At 38.6% G+C, this 16,813-nt stretch overlaps 2 protein-coding genes across 2 annotated transcripts; one reads left to right on the top strand and one right to left on the bottom strand.

Annotated features, from left to right (window-relative positions):
* Window positions 1-964: 964 nt before the first annotated feature.
* LOC122047345 (cytochrome P450 89A2-like) lies at window positions 965-2,804 on the bottom strand. Its single transcript, XM_042608544.1, has one exon. The coding sequence runs from the start codon at window positions 2,701-2,703 to the stop codon at window positions 1,111-1,113; it is 1,593 nt and encodes a 530-aa protein (XP_042464478.1). The 5' UTR covers window positions 2,704-2,804; the 3' UTR covers window positions 965-1,110.
* A 12,037-nt stretch (window positions 2,805-14,841) lies between these two features.
* Window positions 14,842-16,464, top strand: LOC122048743 (probable protein S-acyltransferase 22). Its single transcript, XM_042610274.1, has 5 exons — window positions 14,842-14,926; window positions 15,148-15,276; window positions 15,373-15,453; window positions 15,791-15,985; window positions 16,447-16,464. The coding sequence occupies exons 1-5, from the start codon at window positions 14,906-14,908 to the stop codon at window positions 16,462-16,464; spliced, it is 444 nt and encodes a 147-aa protein (XP_042466208.1). The 5' UTR covers window positions 14,842-14,905.
* Window positions 16,465-16,813: the final 349 nt, after the last annotated feature.

Genomic DNA, 16,813 nt, shown 5'->3' on the forward strand with positions numbered 1-16,813 from the left:
TCGGACGGTCATACCCCGATCAGGGGGAGAAGGTCCTAGTCCGATCTTGCCTTCGACACGAGGAGGTGTCAAATGATCGACGCTCAATGGAGTATTGGGCGCCGAACGGAAGAGAAGACGATGTGCAGAAATCGGGCCGAGCAGCTATCCCGCTCGGATAAGCAGCAAGATGTGACATTGGCACAGTGGAGTTCCAGTGGAGCGGTCGTGACACAAGGAATAGTGGCGCTCCGGCCAAGCGACCGTGACACAAGCATAGTGGAGTTCCGGCCGAGCGAGCGAAACACAAGGTACAGTGGCGCTCCGGCCGAGCGGCTGTGACATAGCTAGGCACAGTGGAATTTTAGGTGAGCCGATGCGACACATGCAACGAAGTCCTGGCCAAGCGGGCGGTACACAGGAACAGTGAAATCCCGGTCGAGCGGCTATCTCGCTCGGCCTAGCAACTACCTTGCTGTGTTATCCATCGACATCCTTTTGAGAGATAGTGCCGCTTACACTGAGCATGGTCAACCAAAAGATCGTACAGCGGAAGTTTCTACTGTCACTTCAGATATATACTCGACTTGTTAAGGTATTGTGTCAGAAATACTTTACAGACGAGTCTTTTCAGAAGAAACTTGGGGAAGCATGCTCACCTTGGGGAGTGTGCACGTACGCTACAGAAGCTTTATATAAAAGAGGGTCCAAGTATCGATGGAAGTACGGAATATACAATAAACACTTTTCTTGCTACTGTTTATTCTTATTGTTGATTCGCCTTTTATATCATTACTGATGACTGACTTGAACGTCGGAGAATCAATACCAAAAACTCCTTTCCTAACTTGACGCTAACATGATCTATATTATAAATCAAAATGAAATCTATAAATAATCAACGAAAATATCACATCTTAACTTTCCATCTTAGGATCATTAAATCCCTTAATTTTTGTTTATTCTAGAGAAACAAGTCGATCAATTATTTAAGCATAAGGATAAATATATAGTAAAGATGATTTACTCGCCGTCAACACCCTTATCAACTTGTACCTAAATTAACATGGAAGACAGCATAAGGATAAATATGACTTCATAAAACATAGCATTAACTGCACGATATGACATTTAGCTCGCGATCGATGGTCTCGTCGTGATTCGAGCTCGCAGTGGATGCTTCATGATAACGGTCAACTCTAGCGTCTCCGTCAGGTCGACTTCCTCCCCTTCCGCTGCAGGCTTCCACTGGAACTCCTTCACCAAATTGGCGACGAAGAACTCGAGGTGGAGCAGCGCCAGCGCCAGCCCCGGGCAGATCCTCCTCCCCACCCCGAACGGCATCATCTTAATCTCCCTGCTCCCTGTGATGTCCACGTCCTCCCCCTCCCCTCCGGGGAGAAACCTCTCCGGCCGGAATTCCATCGGCGTCGGCCATACCTTCTCGTCCCACTGCATCTCCGCCACCGTGAAGTTCACCACCGCTCCGGTGGGGATCAGATGCCCGTGAAATTCCATGTCCTCCTTCACCGTGTGCGGCAGCACGAAGTGGCCTGGCGGATGGCGTCGGAGCCCCTCCATTATCACCGCCTTCAAGTACGGCAACTTGTTCTGCTGCAGCATCTCCTCCGTGATTGTCTCCCCTTCCTCCGCTTCCACTCGCCGGATCTCCTCATAGAGCTTCTCTTGGATGTGGGGCTCCTTCACCAGGTGCGCCATGATCCACTGCAGAGCCGTCGCTGTGGTATCTGTGCCTCCTGAGAGAACTTCGGAACAGAGCGTCAGTATCTCGCCCTCAGTGAGCTCCCGCTCGCCTCCGGAGAACGGCGCTCGGAGATCGAGAAGCGAGTCAACGTAGGAGTAGACTCCGCCTTCTTCTATTTCCACCCCTTGTGATTTCCGGACCTTGCGGATTTCCCGCCGGGCGCGGATAAGGGGCAGGAAGAGCGCCTCCTGCCGGCGGCGGAGCTCGAGGAGGCTATTCCAGAGGCGGCGGAAGACGATCTTGGTGACGGTGGGGAAGAAGGAAAAGACGGCGCGCTTTGCGAAGGAGGCGTTGGCGGTCTTCTGAACTTCTTCGATGGCCTCGATGGTCTTCTCGTCGAGCTTCTCGCCGAAGCAGACGAGGGCGAGGAGGGAGAACATGGCGAACTGGAAGTTCTGCATCACCACCACGACACCCTCCTCGGCCGCCGCCTGGGCGCGGAGGCGGCTGAATAGGATGCCCAAGACCCAGCGGCGGGCGTCAGCGTAGCGACGGATGCGGGAGGGGTGGAGAACGACGGCGGTAAGGTTGCGGCGGAGGGTTCGCCAGAGGGGACCGTAGGCGGCGGAGGTGATGGCGGTCTGATTGGCGTTGAGTAGGCGGTTTGCCTGGTTTCCGAATGGACGGTCAGAGAAGGCGGCGCCGTTGCGGACGAGAGCGTCGTGGGTGAGAGCAGGGTCGGCGATGAAGATGGAGGGGTTCTTCGTGAGGCGGAGAGCGAAGATGGGGCCGTATTTGGCTCGGAAGCGGCGGAGGAGGGGCTCGAGGTCGAAGGAGCTGCGGCGGAGGAAGCGGAGCGGAGTGAGGAGTGGGACGTGGGGCGGGCCCGGAGGGAGGCGGAGGCGCTGCTGCTTCGTCTTCTTAGTGAAGCTGGAGAGGAGGAACCAGGCTATGAGGCAGAGGGAGAGGGTGAAGAGGAGAAAGAGCGTGTCGCCTGTCTCGATGGATGCCATCTTCATAATGATAGCCTCTTCCTTCGGACTCTCAGACGACGGAAAATAAATAGTTAGATTTCGTTGTGGGAACGGATCTACGCTCTACTCCGCAAAATCTAGCAGAGTCTTCTTTTTCAGTCCTTATTTATTATTATTATTATTATTATTATTATTATTATTATAATATGATATTTTACGTCCTGTAAATCAAAAAATATCTGAGTCTACCCGCTATTTACCTAATTCAACTATAAATAATACGACTGCGTATAATTACTGGAATATAATTCAACTTTGATTATTAATTGATTATTAAGGATAATTAATTATTCCCATGTTACTTTATTAGATGGATTATGATGTTGCTATTGGATATTCAGGTTGTCATTTAAATATTTATGATTTAATTTTTAATTATGATATATTTATATAATTTATTTTAAATAAAAGATACAATCAAAGAATATTAGATTTTTTTTTGTGATCACGTGTATTTTCTGATTTATCTTAATAATCGATAAAATTTTTTTATGAAATTAGATAAATTATCTTAAGAATAATCAATAAAATTAATTAAAATTATTTTTATTTTTTTATTCTTAAAATTATAGTATTATGGTAGGACATATTTGTATAAGCTGAATTTATCCCCCTAAAAATAGTCCGTGACTCTGTAAAATTAATTAAAATTATCATTATTAAATGTGAGCCGATCGATTTCTAGAAGGAATGACCAGGTGACGCAGCTGCTGACGCAGTAGAAGCTTCCTTCCAAAGCCGACTCAGCCACACAGTCAACAAAAGAAATGTCGATCCACCGTAATCACATTGTCTTCTGAATATAATATATAATGCTAACAGGCGATGGCTATGCCCGTGTCAGATGTTCCTTACCATTCGCCTTCAAATTATATAAAACGAAATAAATTATGAGATTAATTTTTATAATATTAATGGACTTTGTTATGCTAATTTTTTAATTTAAGATTTTGAATTTGAAGATTATATTTTAAAATTTAAAGCATAATATTTAGGGTGCGTTTTATTTAGTTATATGATTATCATATGATTACATGATCAAAATTATGGGAATAAAACATAATAGTTCAATCCTATAGGTAATGTTATAACCAATTTAACACTTACTATGTTACCTAGTTCAATTATTTAATAGGATATTATAATTTAGGAATGAAAAAGTCTATTTAAATTATCCTATTAAGATAGAAATTTATTGAATGAATTAATTAAAGTTTAAATTAAAAAATTAAAATTTAATTATCATTGCATTGTGTTCTAGATGTTGCTTCCCCTAGATATCGACCTTCGTGAGAAGAACTAGCTGAGGATACTTTTGAGAATTTTTTTAATCTTGGAATCATCAAAAATCACTAATTCCATTCTGAATTTTGATGGCATTTGTTGATTTAGTGGGATCAGTGATTAATTAGTTATGAATCATGTACTTGGATCAAATATGGTTAAATAATATAATCTTGGTCCGGTAATCAAAGTTATTAATAATTAACTCCAACTAAACACATCCAATTATTAATAATTAATACAAAAAAGTGAAAAAAACAAATTAGATATGATGCTCACAGAGTGTAGAGCATATAGCAACATATTATTCCTCTAATATTAATATATGAAATTTTAACTTTAATCATTAATATTTTTTGATAATTTAAAATTTTTAAAAGGCATCTATATAATTGTTTTTATTAAAAAAAGTTTTTTATTTTATAAAACATTATATTTTATTTTAAACAAAATACCACTATTCTAATTAGAATATTTAAGGAGACAAACATTAGAGAATTTTTACAACTCGTTTCTCATACACAAAAAATTATTCTAAAACCAATTTCCTTTGAATTGAAACTACTATTGAGCATTAAGAGTCGAATCCAGATTAAATCTTAGCTACACCGTATTGTAAGAATTTTTTTCCGTGAAAGGACAACTATCGATCATTTTTAAAATTAATTAATTTAGAAAATTAAATATCTAAATTATTTTTAAAAAAAACTCTGTTGAAATTTAAACACCGGCTGCCGTAAGGCAAAATTCTTTAAAACAAGACTGAATTTAAAAAAAAAAACTCTGTTGAAGTTTTGCTGACAACCAAAAATGTTGACCGTCCGAGTTGTAACTACTCTAACAATCAAATCATCCCTCCTTTTCGATAGAAATTTAATTGGAGTATCATGAGAAGTCATCAAAATTTGGATCTATTTTTCTAATTAATAATTTTTTATAGAACAAATTGGGCATTCTCATTGAGATTCTTCCTTCAAATTAAGTTGCACTGCACCTATTCATTCTTTGACTGTTCTGCAAAATATATATCTTAATGTCAGAAACAACGGAATTAATGCTGCCCCAACGAAATGCATTGGCAATAGAATTATCAATATATAGTATTATTTTTCATGTCGAGTTCGTTTTTTTATTTTAATTGAACGCAATGTGCGTGTTTTTTATGGAAAAAAAATGTTCTCCTGTAGTTTATTTTACAAACAATTAGTACATTAAAGGATAGAATAATCTTTTTCGTCGCCATTGATTAAGGAGCAGATTAATATCACCAGCAGTTGATAAAATGATCTTGAATAATAAAACAAAACAAAGACAAAGACAAAGGCAAAGGCAAAGACAGTTTCCCTAACTCTGTTGAGCAAGTTGTTGAACATTTTTTCTTTCTTCTTACGGAAAAAAAAAACAAAAAGATGGATCGACAAGGACTCACCAACAAAAAAAATCACTAATATAATTTACCGGCCAAACCTTCCAGATACAGCCTTCGACTGCGGCACTAAGCTGATGGAATTTGATGTTCTTTTTAGTCTGTGAAAGCAAAATAGACTCTGAGAACGATGGAGAAGATCACAAAACATGCTAATAGAAAATGCATGTGACATAGCAAAAAGGACTATAGACTGCTACAGATGAACAAAACTGACAAAAATCATATTAAATAAAATGATGTTAGATTTATTATATCACACTATGACATCCCTAATTTCTCGAAAAATAAATAAGATTAAGTTTTTAAAATTTACTTCGACGAATGAATATCGAAAATCTAGAAACCACAAAAAACTCCTCGAATCAAACTCGTAGTCGGAATGATAATCACATACGAATTATCATCACGGATCCACAACGTCTCAATCCAGAGTCCAACGATTCAAGAAGAAAGTGTTAAAAGTCTCTCCTCCTTTTTTTTTTTCTTTCTGCAATGTGTCATTTATATAGTGCACACTTACCTTATCCATTTCTCTCATTACCTTGTAGTGAGAATCATGGAGAAATAAGATCATGGAAATAACCACCCATGATCTCACAAGTGATATTACCAAAATGCCCCTAAGTGGGCATAATTTCCAATATCTCCCTCTTGCACATGAGGGCATTTTTGTAATTGTCACAAGATCATAGCTCATATGTGTTGAAGAGACCCTTGGTGGCCGGTTATCGGAGGGGTTGAATAGCCCTGCACAATATAAAAACAAAACCCTTCTCGGACTTTAAAATAACACTTGCGTAAATTAAATAAAGAAAGAAACAAAAAGACGAGGCTCACAGGATTTGACTTGGTTGCAACCGAGAAGGTTGTTAATCCAAAAAAGATGATCGCACTAAATTCTCCTTCAGGCGGAGAAACTTTTTTTACAACAGTATAAGCACAGAAAGAAAGAAGCTAAACAAAACAATAGAAGCGCACAAGTGTTGTTACAATTTCTTATTATGTTTGACTTCTTGGACCAAGGTTATATTTATAACCTTGGTCAGGGCGTCTGGAAGGATTCCAGGCGCTTAGAGTGGGATAAAAAGTTATCCCTGACGTAACGGTCAAAGTCCACGTCATTGTGGATAAAAACAGGGTTCCGGGCGCCCTGAACTGTTCTAGGCGCCCTGAATGAAAAAGTCAACATTTGTTGACTTTTTCTCCGGGCCTCCATCTTCAGCTCCGCTCGCTTCGGTACGAGTCTTTCGCTCTGGCTGCGCTCACTTGGGTGATCTCGGCCATCCGGAATAGGGCTCATCCGAACCCAACTTCTGGCCTTCTCAAGCAGGCTTCCGCTCCGGCTTCTCGTCCCTCGGAATCATAGCGTGCTTCCTTCTCGTTCGCCAATGTACTCATCCGCAGCTCTTCGTCCCTCGAACGCACCGAACCCGTCGACTCTCTCCCGTGCCGACCTTCTCGCTAGCTACGTCTCCTGCTCCCCGAGCAATCTTCCGCTCCTGCTTCTCGTCCCTCGGAAACACTGCACGCTTCCTTCTCGTCCGTCGGTGTACTCTTCCGCAGCGCCTCGTCCCTCAGACGCACCGAGCCCGTCGGCTCTCTCCCGTGCCGTTATTCTCGCTAGCTGCGTCTTCTGCTCGACTTCTTGTGCTCCTGAGTTCCTGCACACTTAGACACAGGGTCAAAACACCACAGAACCTAGCCTAACTTGATTGATCACATCAAAATAACCTGGGGTTCCAACAATCTCCCTCTTTTTGTTGTGAGCAACCCAACTTAAGTTAGGGTAAACCAACATAAATCAAAAGTAATAAATTTTGCATGAAAGTACAAAAATTTGATCTACCTCCCCCTAGACTTAATATTTTCCTTCTCCCCCTTTGATCACATAAAAAATGGTGTTTCACAACAAGTCTAAGGGTTATAACTTTGAAAAAAATCGAAGATTATTTTTGATATCAAAAAAGAATTTGCAATAATTTTAGAAACTTTAAACTTTGAAAATTTTCTAAGTAAAATTCAAGCGGAAAGAAAATTTCTAAGTTAAAAACTTTGCAATAGAAATTTCTAAGTTTAGAGAACTTTGAAAAAAAAAAATTTTTTGAGTAATTTCTAAAAAAAATATTTGGAAAGACTTTTTAAAGCAAAAGTATTTTTGTGAAAATTTTCTAATTAAAAGAAATTTGCAAGCAAAAATTTTTTTGAGAATTTTCAAAGAAAATTGAGTAACCCTTTAAAATATTATATAATTTCAATTTAATGGTTTATCAGTTAGTCAATTAAACATTTTATTTCAATATTTGACTTCTAGGCTGCGGCGAGGCACTAGGCATTCTTGGTTATTGGTGTTAGTTAGAGCCCTAGAGCGAATCATTTGATGATTGTATGGACTCATGTATATCATATTCTTGTATATTAATAAAGGCATTTGTTTGGTTATTATACTTATTTATATTAGTGCCAAATAGACTAAGTATAATAGCGTCCTTGAGTAGAAGGTTCATACCTATATCAATCGATTAGTTGAATCGATAGTGAGATGATATAGGGAACACTACTCTAAATCATTCCTAGTCGAGTATTAGCATTCAGGGACAATGTTAATACAATAAGACTAGCATGTAGGTCAGCTCGATGACTTGATCTCACAAGTCATGGATATAGAGATATTAAGCTGACACATGGGTATGCATTAGAGAATGTATACTGAATGACCCGCCATGAGAAAGTATCATGGATCGTTATATGAGTGTCATATACTTTCTCATGTGGCTATTAATATGACTATTAGTCCTTAGACCTGAAGTCACCATGGATCCCTACATAAGGAGTTATGTACTTTAGTTTCGTCAAACGTCACCCGTAACTGGGTGGACTATAAAGGCGATTACTGGGTATGTAACGAATTATGCAGAGGGATGTGAGTGATGTAGATGGGATCTATCCCTCCCATATGACGGGAGCGACATCGCTATTCTTGATAGAGTGAGACCACTAAGCGCATGGCCATGCCCAAATGAGTCAACATTAGATGTTGAGCTCATTTGATCGAGTGAGTCTAACTTGGAGTTCAAGATTTAGATTGATTAGAGGATGACACGGTCTATGCCTCATATTGATCAATCTAGATGTCTAGGATAGAAGGACAATGTCATTATTTTGTGAGGAGTCACAATTAGTAGTCACAAGGTGATGTTGGATCTCGACATTCTTGTAACTTGGGTAGTAATGATGTGTTGCTAGATACCGCTCATTACTTATGCTCCTAAATGGGTTTAGGGCATTGCCAACGTTACAAGAACCTATAGGGTCACACACTTAGGACAAATAGATGGAGATTAGGTTCATATGATGAACCAAGAGGATTAGATTTATTTGATAAATCAAATTGGATTAAGAGTAATCCTAATTGGGCTAACTTGAGTTCGACTCAAGTTGATTCATGTATTTAATAAGTCTAATTTAGATTATGACTTATTAAATCAATTTAATTTAATGAATTAGATTCATTATATTAAGTTGGCTCGAATCAAATGGTTGGATTATATCAACCATGCTAGAGATTGAGTCAAGTTTGACTTGACTAGAGAAGGAAGACCAAAGGTCATATTTGACTTGACCTTTTGCCACCTCATTGGTGAGTTGGCATTAGGTGGACCAATGATGATATTCCACATCATCATGGATGCCACCTCATGGAAGTTACAAAGCCATTTTCTTATTAACTTCACATTAATTGCATTTAATGGGGAGTTACACTAGAGAAGAAAAGTGGCCAGCCACTTTGTGATGGGGGTGATTTGATTTTCATTCAATTCATTCATTTGGTGAATCCTCCTCCTTCTCCCTCTTAAGCTCTCCCTCTCCCTCTCCTCCCTTGGCCGAACCACATAGGTGCTAGCACACCTTGGTTTTTGGTCATCTCCATCTAGTGTGTCCGTGTGGATACTTCTAGAGGACCGGCGCTTGACGGTCTTGAGATCCGGCATCATTTGGACGAGCGGGAACACGAAGGGCATCGCATCAAAGGTATAAATGGTTTATCCTTATGTAGATCTACTGTAGATTAAAGTTTTCAAACTCGTACTCGTATTTTCATTCGGTTTTACCTTGCACGAGATCCGTGGCTTGGGCGATTCGGGGGATCCGTTCCGCGATTGCGCCCGAAACCGCTAATCGGGACCGCCGGGAAATTTTACTTGTAAAATTGTAAAAAATTATTTTTAAAATTACAGAAAATAAGAAAATATATAATTTTGAATTATATATTAATTTTGTGATAGTCATGGCCCAAAACCCAATATGATTGGTTGTGTTGTAATTCATAATACGGCATGCGTGCCGTGATGTGTTTTCGCGTGTTGTATTTATTTTATTATTCCCGACCTGCGCGTCGTGCCTCGTCTTTTATTCTTGTTGTAAATTAGATTTAGACTCGAATGTAACTCGAGTTTCAAATTGTAATGTACAAATTGGAGCGGTGGAGGGTCCACACGAGACGGAGTTCCGAGGCGGGCACGAGCAACACAACACTACAAGAATTTTTGCATTCAACAACACCCAATAGACAACGCTTTTTAATAAAAACGTTGTCGTTCTTTGTTTTACAACGCTTTTAGTGAAAAGCGTTGTCTATGGTATTTACTTTTTACTAAAGACAATGGTTTTTAATGAAGTGTTGTCTTTAGTGTTGTTGTTTATGGTCAAAGACAACATTTTTTTAAAAAACGTTTTTTAAAGTGTTGTGTATGTTTCTCCTAAACTCACTTAAAATAAATTCGCAGCCCTCGCTTTGCTAAACTCTAAACCCTCAACGCGCGCGCGCCTTCTCCTCACCACTCCTCTCCACGAGTTCTCCTCTCCACTCCTCTCCACGAGTGCCTTCTCCTCTCCTTCTCCTCTCCACGAGCGCCTTCTCCTCTCCTTGCCGCGTGATCTCCTCTGAACCCTAATCTCGACCCAAACTCCTCACGCAAAACTCCTCACGCCGGCCCAACTCCTCCAAGTCGAGATCCCTAATCTCGCATTTCCCCATCTCCTCAATCAAAGTCAGCTTACCCTTCCTAATCTTCTCACGGCGGAGCCGACGGAGCCGAGATCCCTCAATTTCTTCTACTATCCGACGGAGCCGTAGCACTGCCACGCGGTTCTTCGATCCGGCTCCTCGATATCTTTGCTCTTGCCCTCACTGTTCCTCCCTCTCTCTGCTCTTCCTTACCTTCACTGCTCGTTCTCGACTTCGCTCTCTCATCCCTTCGTAATGGCGTCTCCCGGTGAATCAGGTGCGCTCACTGCCCCTTCGGGCTTCTAACATTAGTTGCTTAAATTTCTCTTTCCAGACTTGGATCTCGATTTATTCATGGGGATTTACAATTTCTATTAACATCCTGATGGCAATCTATAAATTTTCAAGAATACAGGTCCAAAGTTTGTGTGTATCATGCCCTTCTTGTATTCTTATTCCCCCCTACTTCACATCATGCTTTTCTGATCACTGCAGTCGGATCTCTAGAAAATAAATCTGATTGATGAAGTGGGCAAATTTGGCATCTTTCTTGACTTTTTTCTAGAATTTGGGCTTAAATTTGAAGCTCAGACTGGGCTTTTTTATGTGCTGAATTAAGGTGGAACAAGGTCTGATTTAAACTATGAAAAACTTACAAGTAAAAAAAAAAATAGTAATAATGATTACTTACAAGTAGTTTCGATCATTTTAGTGTTTATCGTTTCCTCACTGTATAATTTGGGTCCTCCGTTGTTTGAAAAATCTTGAATTGTGTTTGTTATACCTTCTTAATGTGCAGCAATGCTATGGTGATAAACTTGTTTGACTGTTTTGACAAACTGGTACAGTTATTTCACATGGTAATCTCGATACAACACACTGCCTGGACAATGTTGTTTTAAGTGCTTTAATTATTCCTTCTGACTGCTATTGAAGTTTGTTCTGTCATACCACTGCTAGATGGGTAAAGTTATTTCTCTTATTATAAAACTCATGAGCATCTAATGTTAATCAAGTACATACTGTAGGAAGCAGAATATGTACTTCAGACGAAGCTATGCAGAATCAGGCTGAACCTCCACAATACTTAGAGAATCGGCAGCCTTCTCTATTGTGGCTACTTAGATCTATAGTAATTTTCTGTTTGTGGTATTGTGGTGGCGGTGATGAGAATAATTTCATGAGGGCGCTTGTTTATCCAGGACCTGTCCCTTCTGGAAGCTGAAACTATAGCTCTTTCCATCCTAAAACAAGTCATGGAAGAAAAGGTATATTTCTTGTGGTTTTTCTGTATCTACCTGCTTTAGAAGATAGATAAAGCATCCCTGTTATCAAACCTGGATTAGGTTCATTCAGGCTCCTGGTTAATGAATTATTACTTGGTCTATTTGGATAAACTAATCGGGTGTGCTTAGATGTTTACTTCTAAATCATATAAACACTGCATTTAAATATGATAAAGAGAGAATACACTATTCAATCTGGTACCAACTGACCTGAATGTATGTTTTGGGTACTTTTGTATTAGACGGGTAAATTGGACTGATGCTTAAGGATCCAGTTCTAGGGTTTCATTTTGTTTTACATAAATTGCAGAGTATTGCAACTTTTACATTGCTAATTACTCATTTGCATTAACAAGTAACCCCTAATAATGTTGACATTGCAAAGGTGGCTCCTACTTACCATCTATATACACCTGCCGAGGTTAAAGATGTCATTTCTCGCCTTTGATCGGCAAGGCCATTTATCTTGTTATCTGCGTTTCTTCGTACTTCATACTACTTGCTAGATTGCTGTTTAATTGTGCTGGATGCTGTGACCTTATTGTGTTCTGGTTGCTTATCCACTGAACCATATTCCGTTCAAAGAAGTTTAGTAATGTCATCTGCAATTTCTCTAAAAGTTTTATTCCCTTGGAGTCTATGCTGTGAAATTATAATATGTCATCTCTCATTTTTCACATTCGCAGTGAAACAATTAATAGCTCACAAAAAATAGCTGAAGGTTGAATTTTAGTTTGCAAGTGTCTTGTACTTTGACTGGTTCCAGAATTTTGCTCTCAGGGTAGTTCACATTTTTATTGTTTTTTAAAGAAATTTGATATGGACAACTTTCTTGGGGGCCTTTGCTAATATTTTACCTCATTTACTGGATGTTTTTCAATTTTCACCAATGTAACCAATGTAACAGGAGACTTGGAGAAGAAATACTACAAGTGTTCAAGTCAATGTCACATTTAAATGCGGTATTGTTGGATATTGTTGGAGAATTGCTAGTCCAGTTTATGCGGAGAACATTGTGAACGAGGAAGTGGACTGTTTAACTAGCCCTTTTTGGTTCTCATACCTCAAAGAGGTTGAGGGTATTAGGGTTTAGGGTTATGTTAGGTTGTTGATGAGATTGTTATACTCTTGCTTGAACATGAACCAAAGTATATAAATTTGACCTTTTGATCTGAAAGTATAAAAAAAAGTTAATTGGATACTAGTTTTTTATTTTTTTTTTTGCAGTTGCATTTGTTGTATTTTCATATGTTTCTCAGTGAACTTCTAAACAATTCTTTTTTCATTAATTTATTAAGGCTTATTATAAGTTTCAGTTTGATGGTGCAAATTGTTTTCTTTTGTAATCCATCTGTTTCTTCTTTGGTTTAGGAAAGTTGAAGTGAATCCCTTGATAGTTGTTTCATAGGTTTGTTCCATTATTTTCCAAGACGTACTGGAATCACTATCAATAGCCCTCAAGGACTGTTTACAACCTTGCAATCAAATTAATTGGACTTATAATCTAATGTATGGTCATCTGGAGCATGAATATTGGAGGATTCATGAATGACTCTTCGGATGATGAATGTATGTCATTTAATATTGGTTCATGTATTTATTTAGATACATCTTGAGTATTCCCTATAAATACCCTATGTATTTAACAATTCAAAGATGAAGAAAATCAGAAGTAGTTGAACACTAACACTTGGACGCCAACATTTTGAGTTGGCGCCTAGATTTGACCATCTAATAGACACGACTAAAGGATCAACTTCTATGAACACCCTTAATAACTTATACAGATATTTGTGAACAATTAGGTTGGTGGCTATCATTTATCCTCCCTTTTTGTTGTTTTTTCCATGTACCCAATGCAGCTTTCATTTCAAAGGTTCCAAGCTGATGAACAAGGATGGGTGGACACAATCAAGTCAATGCGATTTGGAGGAGCTGTCAGGATTAGTACCATGGATTGGCTTGGGCAATCTCAATATTTGCGTCAAACTGTCTTCTGGCCTTCCCTATCATCTGCAGTATCTGAGGTATACTATGCACATTTACCGTGAATTTTCCTTATTGAGCTTGGGCTAGTGACGGTTACGAATGTATTTTATTTCAAGAACCGTATAAGCAAGTGTTCGTGCATCTAGTTTTATAACAATGCACTTCGTATCTTTGATCTAAAAAGCTTCTGAAACAAGTCATCTTCTCCAAGCATATATATTGGCCATGTTAAGTGACACAAACAAGATCTAAAACCATGTGTTTAAGGCATTCAAAGCTATTGGCCTCATCCGGTGGGTGGCTGTTCAGAAGACTGCTCGTGAGGGGATGCAGTGGGTTTCAATTGGCAATGAGGTGACATAGTAGGTTTCAACCGACAAAGAGGAACACATGAGGTGTTAAAGGCGGCAAGCGGTGGTGCAGTTCATAGGAGCATACCAGTAGTTTTGTTCTTTTTCGTGTGCCAGTTGGCAGATGGAATGAATTTTTTTTCCCTGTGCCAACCAGCATGGACAAAATTTAAAACTTCGAGGCTTCTAAAGTTGTTGGTCTCTTCCTGATCAATACTTTTAATCTTCCATCTTAACTAAGGTAATATTTCTTCGCCATTTCGTGTTCTGGTGTTTGGATTGCTATGGATGGAGAAGTTGTGCAATAATTCAGAGTGATGCCACCGTTGGGATTCGAGGTGATAAGTTGCAAATTTCTAGGCTAACCAAAACAATGTGGGTGCTTCTCATGTGGTGTGGTAGGATGTCTTAAAAAGAATAGGACAGTAAGATGAGTAATTTACTTTTTTTGATTGCTTGATCAGATGGCCTTTGGACAAATGCATAACCATAAAAGATGGATAATTCAGAATATTGGTTATTAGGGAGAAAGGTGATAGAGATCTCATTTACGATGAGCCACACAATCTTTTCAAGAAAATAAAGTTCTTATGTGCTTTATATTAACTTGGTTTTTCTCTAATGATTTCTATCTGTTTGTATTGCAGGTTCTAAAATATAGTAAGCATTGTAGAGTCTGTGACAAATGCGTTGATGGCTTTGATCATCATTGCAGGGTGAGGGTTTTCTCCATTCACAACCTTATATGTTTTGTTATCTTGTAGTAATATGCAGTATTCATCTTTCCTTGTAGTGGATCAATAACTGCATAGGAAGAAAAAATTACAAAAGGTTCTTCATCCTCATGGTGTTTGCTCTTCTCTTGGTAAGCACAAATATTTCCTACCATTCCAATAGTTGTATTCATTAATCATAGTGATTGACACTATTTTCTTAGTGTAGATTTATCATCTGTGTGCATCAACTTAGAAGATACTATTTTCTTAGTACGTGAAGGACCTGATACATAGAATGCATTTTATGTCAGGTCCTTTTCATTCTGATTGACTATTGATTGGTCTCCATGCTTTGTGCACCTTGGGCCAGCTTATTCTGCAGTGGGCTGTTGGGATGCTTGTGCTGATACTGTGTTTTGTTGAGAGAAGGAGATTTTCTGCTGAAATTGTTTCAAAGCTGGGTAGTAGCTTTTCTTTGGCACCCTTTATCATTGTGGTGGTGAGTACTCCGAAGAGAAAATGAATGAAAATCACACATCATAATGAGCATTTTTCAAGGTTCTGATACTAATTTGATAATGTCTCTATAATGCAGGCTGTGTGCACTTTATTAGCCATGGTTGCTACTCTTCCAGTTGCACAACTTTTCTTCTTCCATATTCTTTTAATAAAAAAGGTACACTACTTTCATATTTCTACTTGTGACACAGCAAACACTACCAGTTACACAGCTCCTACATTTATATAAAACAAACCTATGTATCCGGTCAAATATCTCTATTTCAAGGAATATATCTTTTATATTTTCAAATTCTTTGCATTCATCCATACACTGAGCATTACTGAAACTTATTATCCAACTGAACTATTACAGCTTGTTATTTAACTGATAGATTTTCCATAGTGGAAAACAAATAGTAGAATTTGAACGATATGGTGTTGTTTATTCATCAATTCTGGAGAAAATTGACACTTTAACTAGCTCATGCTACTCTACATGGATGCGCTTACAGGGAATCAGCACCTATGATTACATTATTGCTTTGAGGGAGCAAGATCAGGAGCAGGAGCAACTTGCTGTTGGTGGGCAGCAAAGTCCGCAAATGTCCCAAGTGAGCTCTTTTACTGGACTAAGCAGCACCAGTTCTTTCAATCAATTCCATCGCGGTGCATGGTGTACTCCGCCAAGATTATTCCTTGAGGATCAGGTATCATACTTTCATTATTAGAAAGTTATTGTGAATGTAATTTACCATGGTTAAGATTATTTTTGAAAAACCTTTTAATAAGATTTTTTTTACTGTACGAGGCAAATCCATTTAATTAAAAGTTTTTTTTTGGTAAAAAAGCCTAGTTGTAAATCTTTATCAGCACTTCATTCATTTATCCTTATTCATCATTATCGTATTTTTGAATAAAAATTGAAATAACAAATGTAATCCACTTGCTTATTGTACACTTGGTTCAATGGTTAGCGAACTTAGGTGTGTGCTGTTTGAATTTTGTTTTCATGCATTGACCTCTTTAGATGATTTGTTTCTTGTGAACCTATTTTGAAAGATGCAATATATCTTTTAATATGGGTAGTTAATGTTGTTATAATTAACCCGTTTTTATGGAATTTCGTGAACTAAGAATCTTGTAAACTGCATGCGATTTCTTATTCAAGCTCTCGCTGGAAAGCTAACCAAAATCAACTTAGTTGATCATTAGCTATTCATAAATTGAACTGCATTCACATTTCCATTGCCAACTTAATTCTGACTTCTGAGAATTTGATAGTAGGATAATGTCTACAGTTTGTTAATATATATATTTCCATGACGCATGGGTGTTGGAAGGGAATAGAATGTCGTCCTCGATTTTGGGACTGTGAATGTGTCATGTCAAGTTGAACTTTTACCTTGCTTCAGCTCAATTGTGTAAATAATTGTCAATCTCATGGTATAACTTAAGTTAGATTCTATTACAGAAATTCTAGTTCAAAATTAATTCTAGTTCAAAATTAATGTCAATAGCACTCGTTGCTTTTTCAC

The sequence above is a fragment of the Zingiber officinale genome, chromosome 2B (genome assembly GCF_018446385.1).
Source record: "Zingiber officinale cultivar Zhangliang chromosome 2B, Zo_v1.1, whole genome shotgun sequence".
NCBI classification, from domain to species: domain Eukaryota; kingdom Viridiplantae; phylum Streptophyta; class Magnoliopsida; order Zingiberales; family Zingiberaceae; genus Zingiber; species Zingiber officinale.

Coding starts and splice junctions, on each gene's coding strand:
- LOC122048743 (XM_042610274.1), top strand. CDS start 14,906: ATGGTGTTTGCTCTTCTCTTG. Junction 14,927..15,147: donor TGGTGTTTGCTCTTCTCTTG/GTAAGCACAAAT, acceptor ACCTTGGGCCAG/CTTATTCTGCAGTGGGCTGT. Junction 15,277..15,372: donor CACCCTTTATCATTGTGGTG/GTGAGTACTCCG, acceptor TCTATAATGCAG/GCTGTGTGCACTTTATTAGC.
- LOC122047345 (XM_042608544.1), bottom strand. CDS start 2,703: ATGAAGATGGCATCCATCGAGACAGGCGACACGCTCTTTCTCCTCTTC.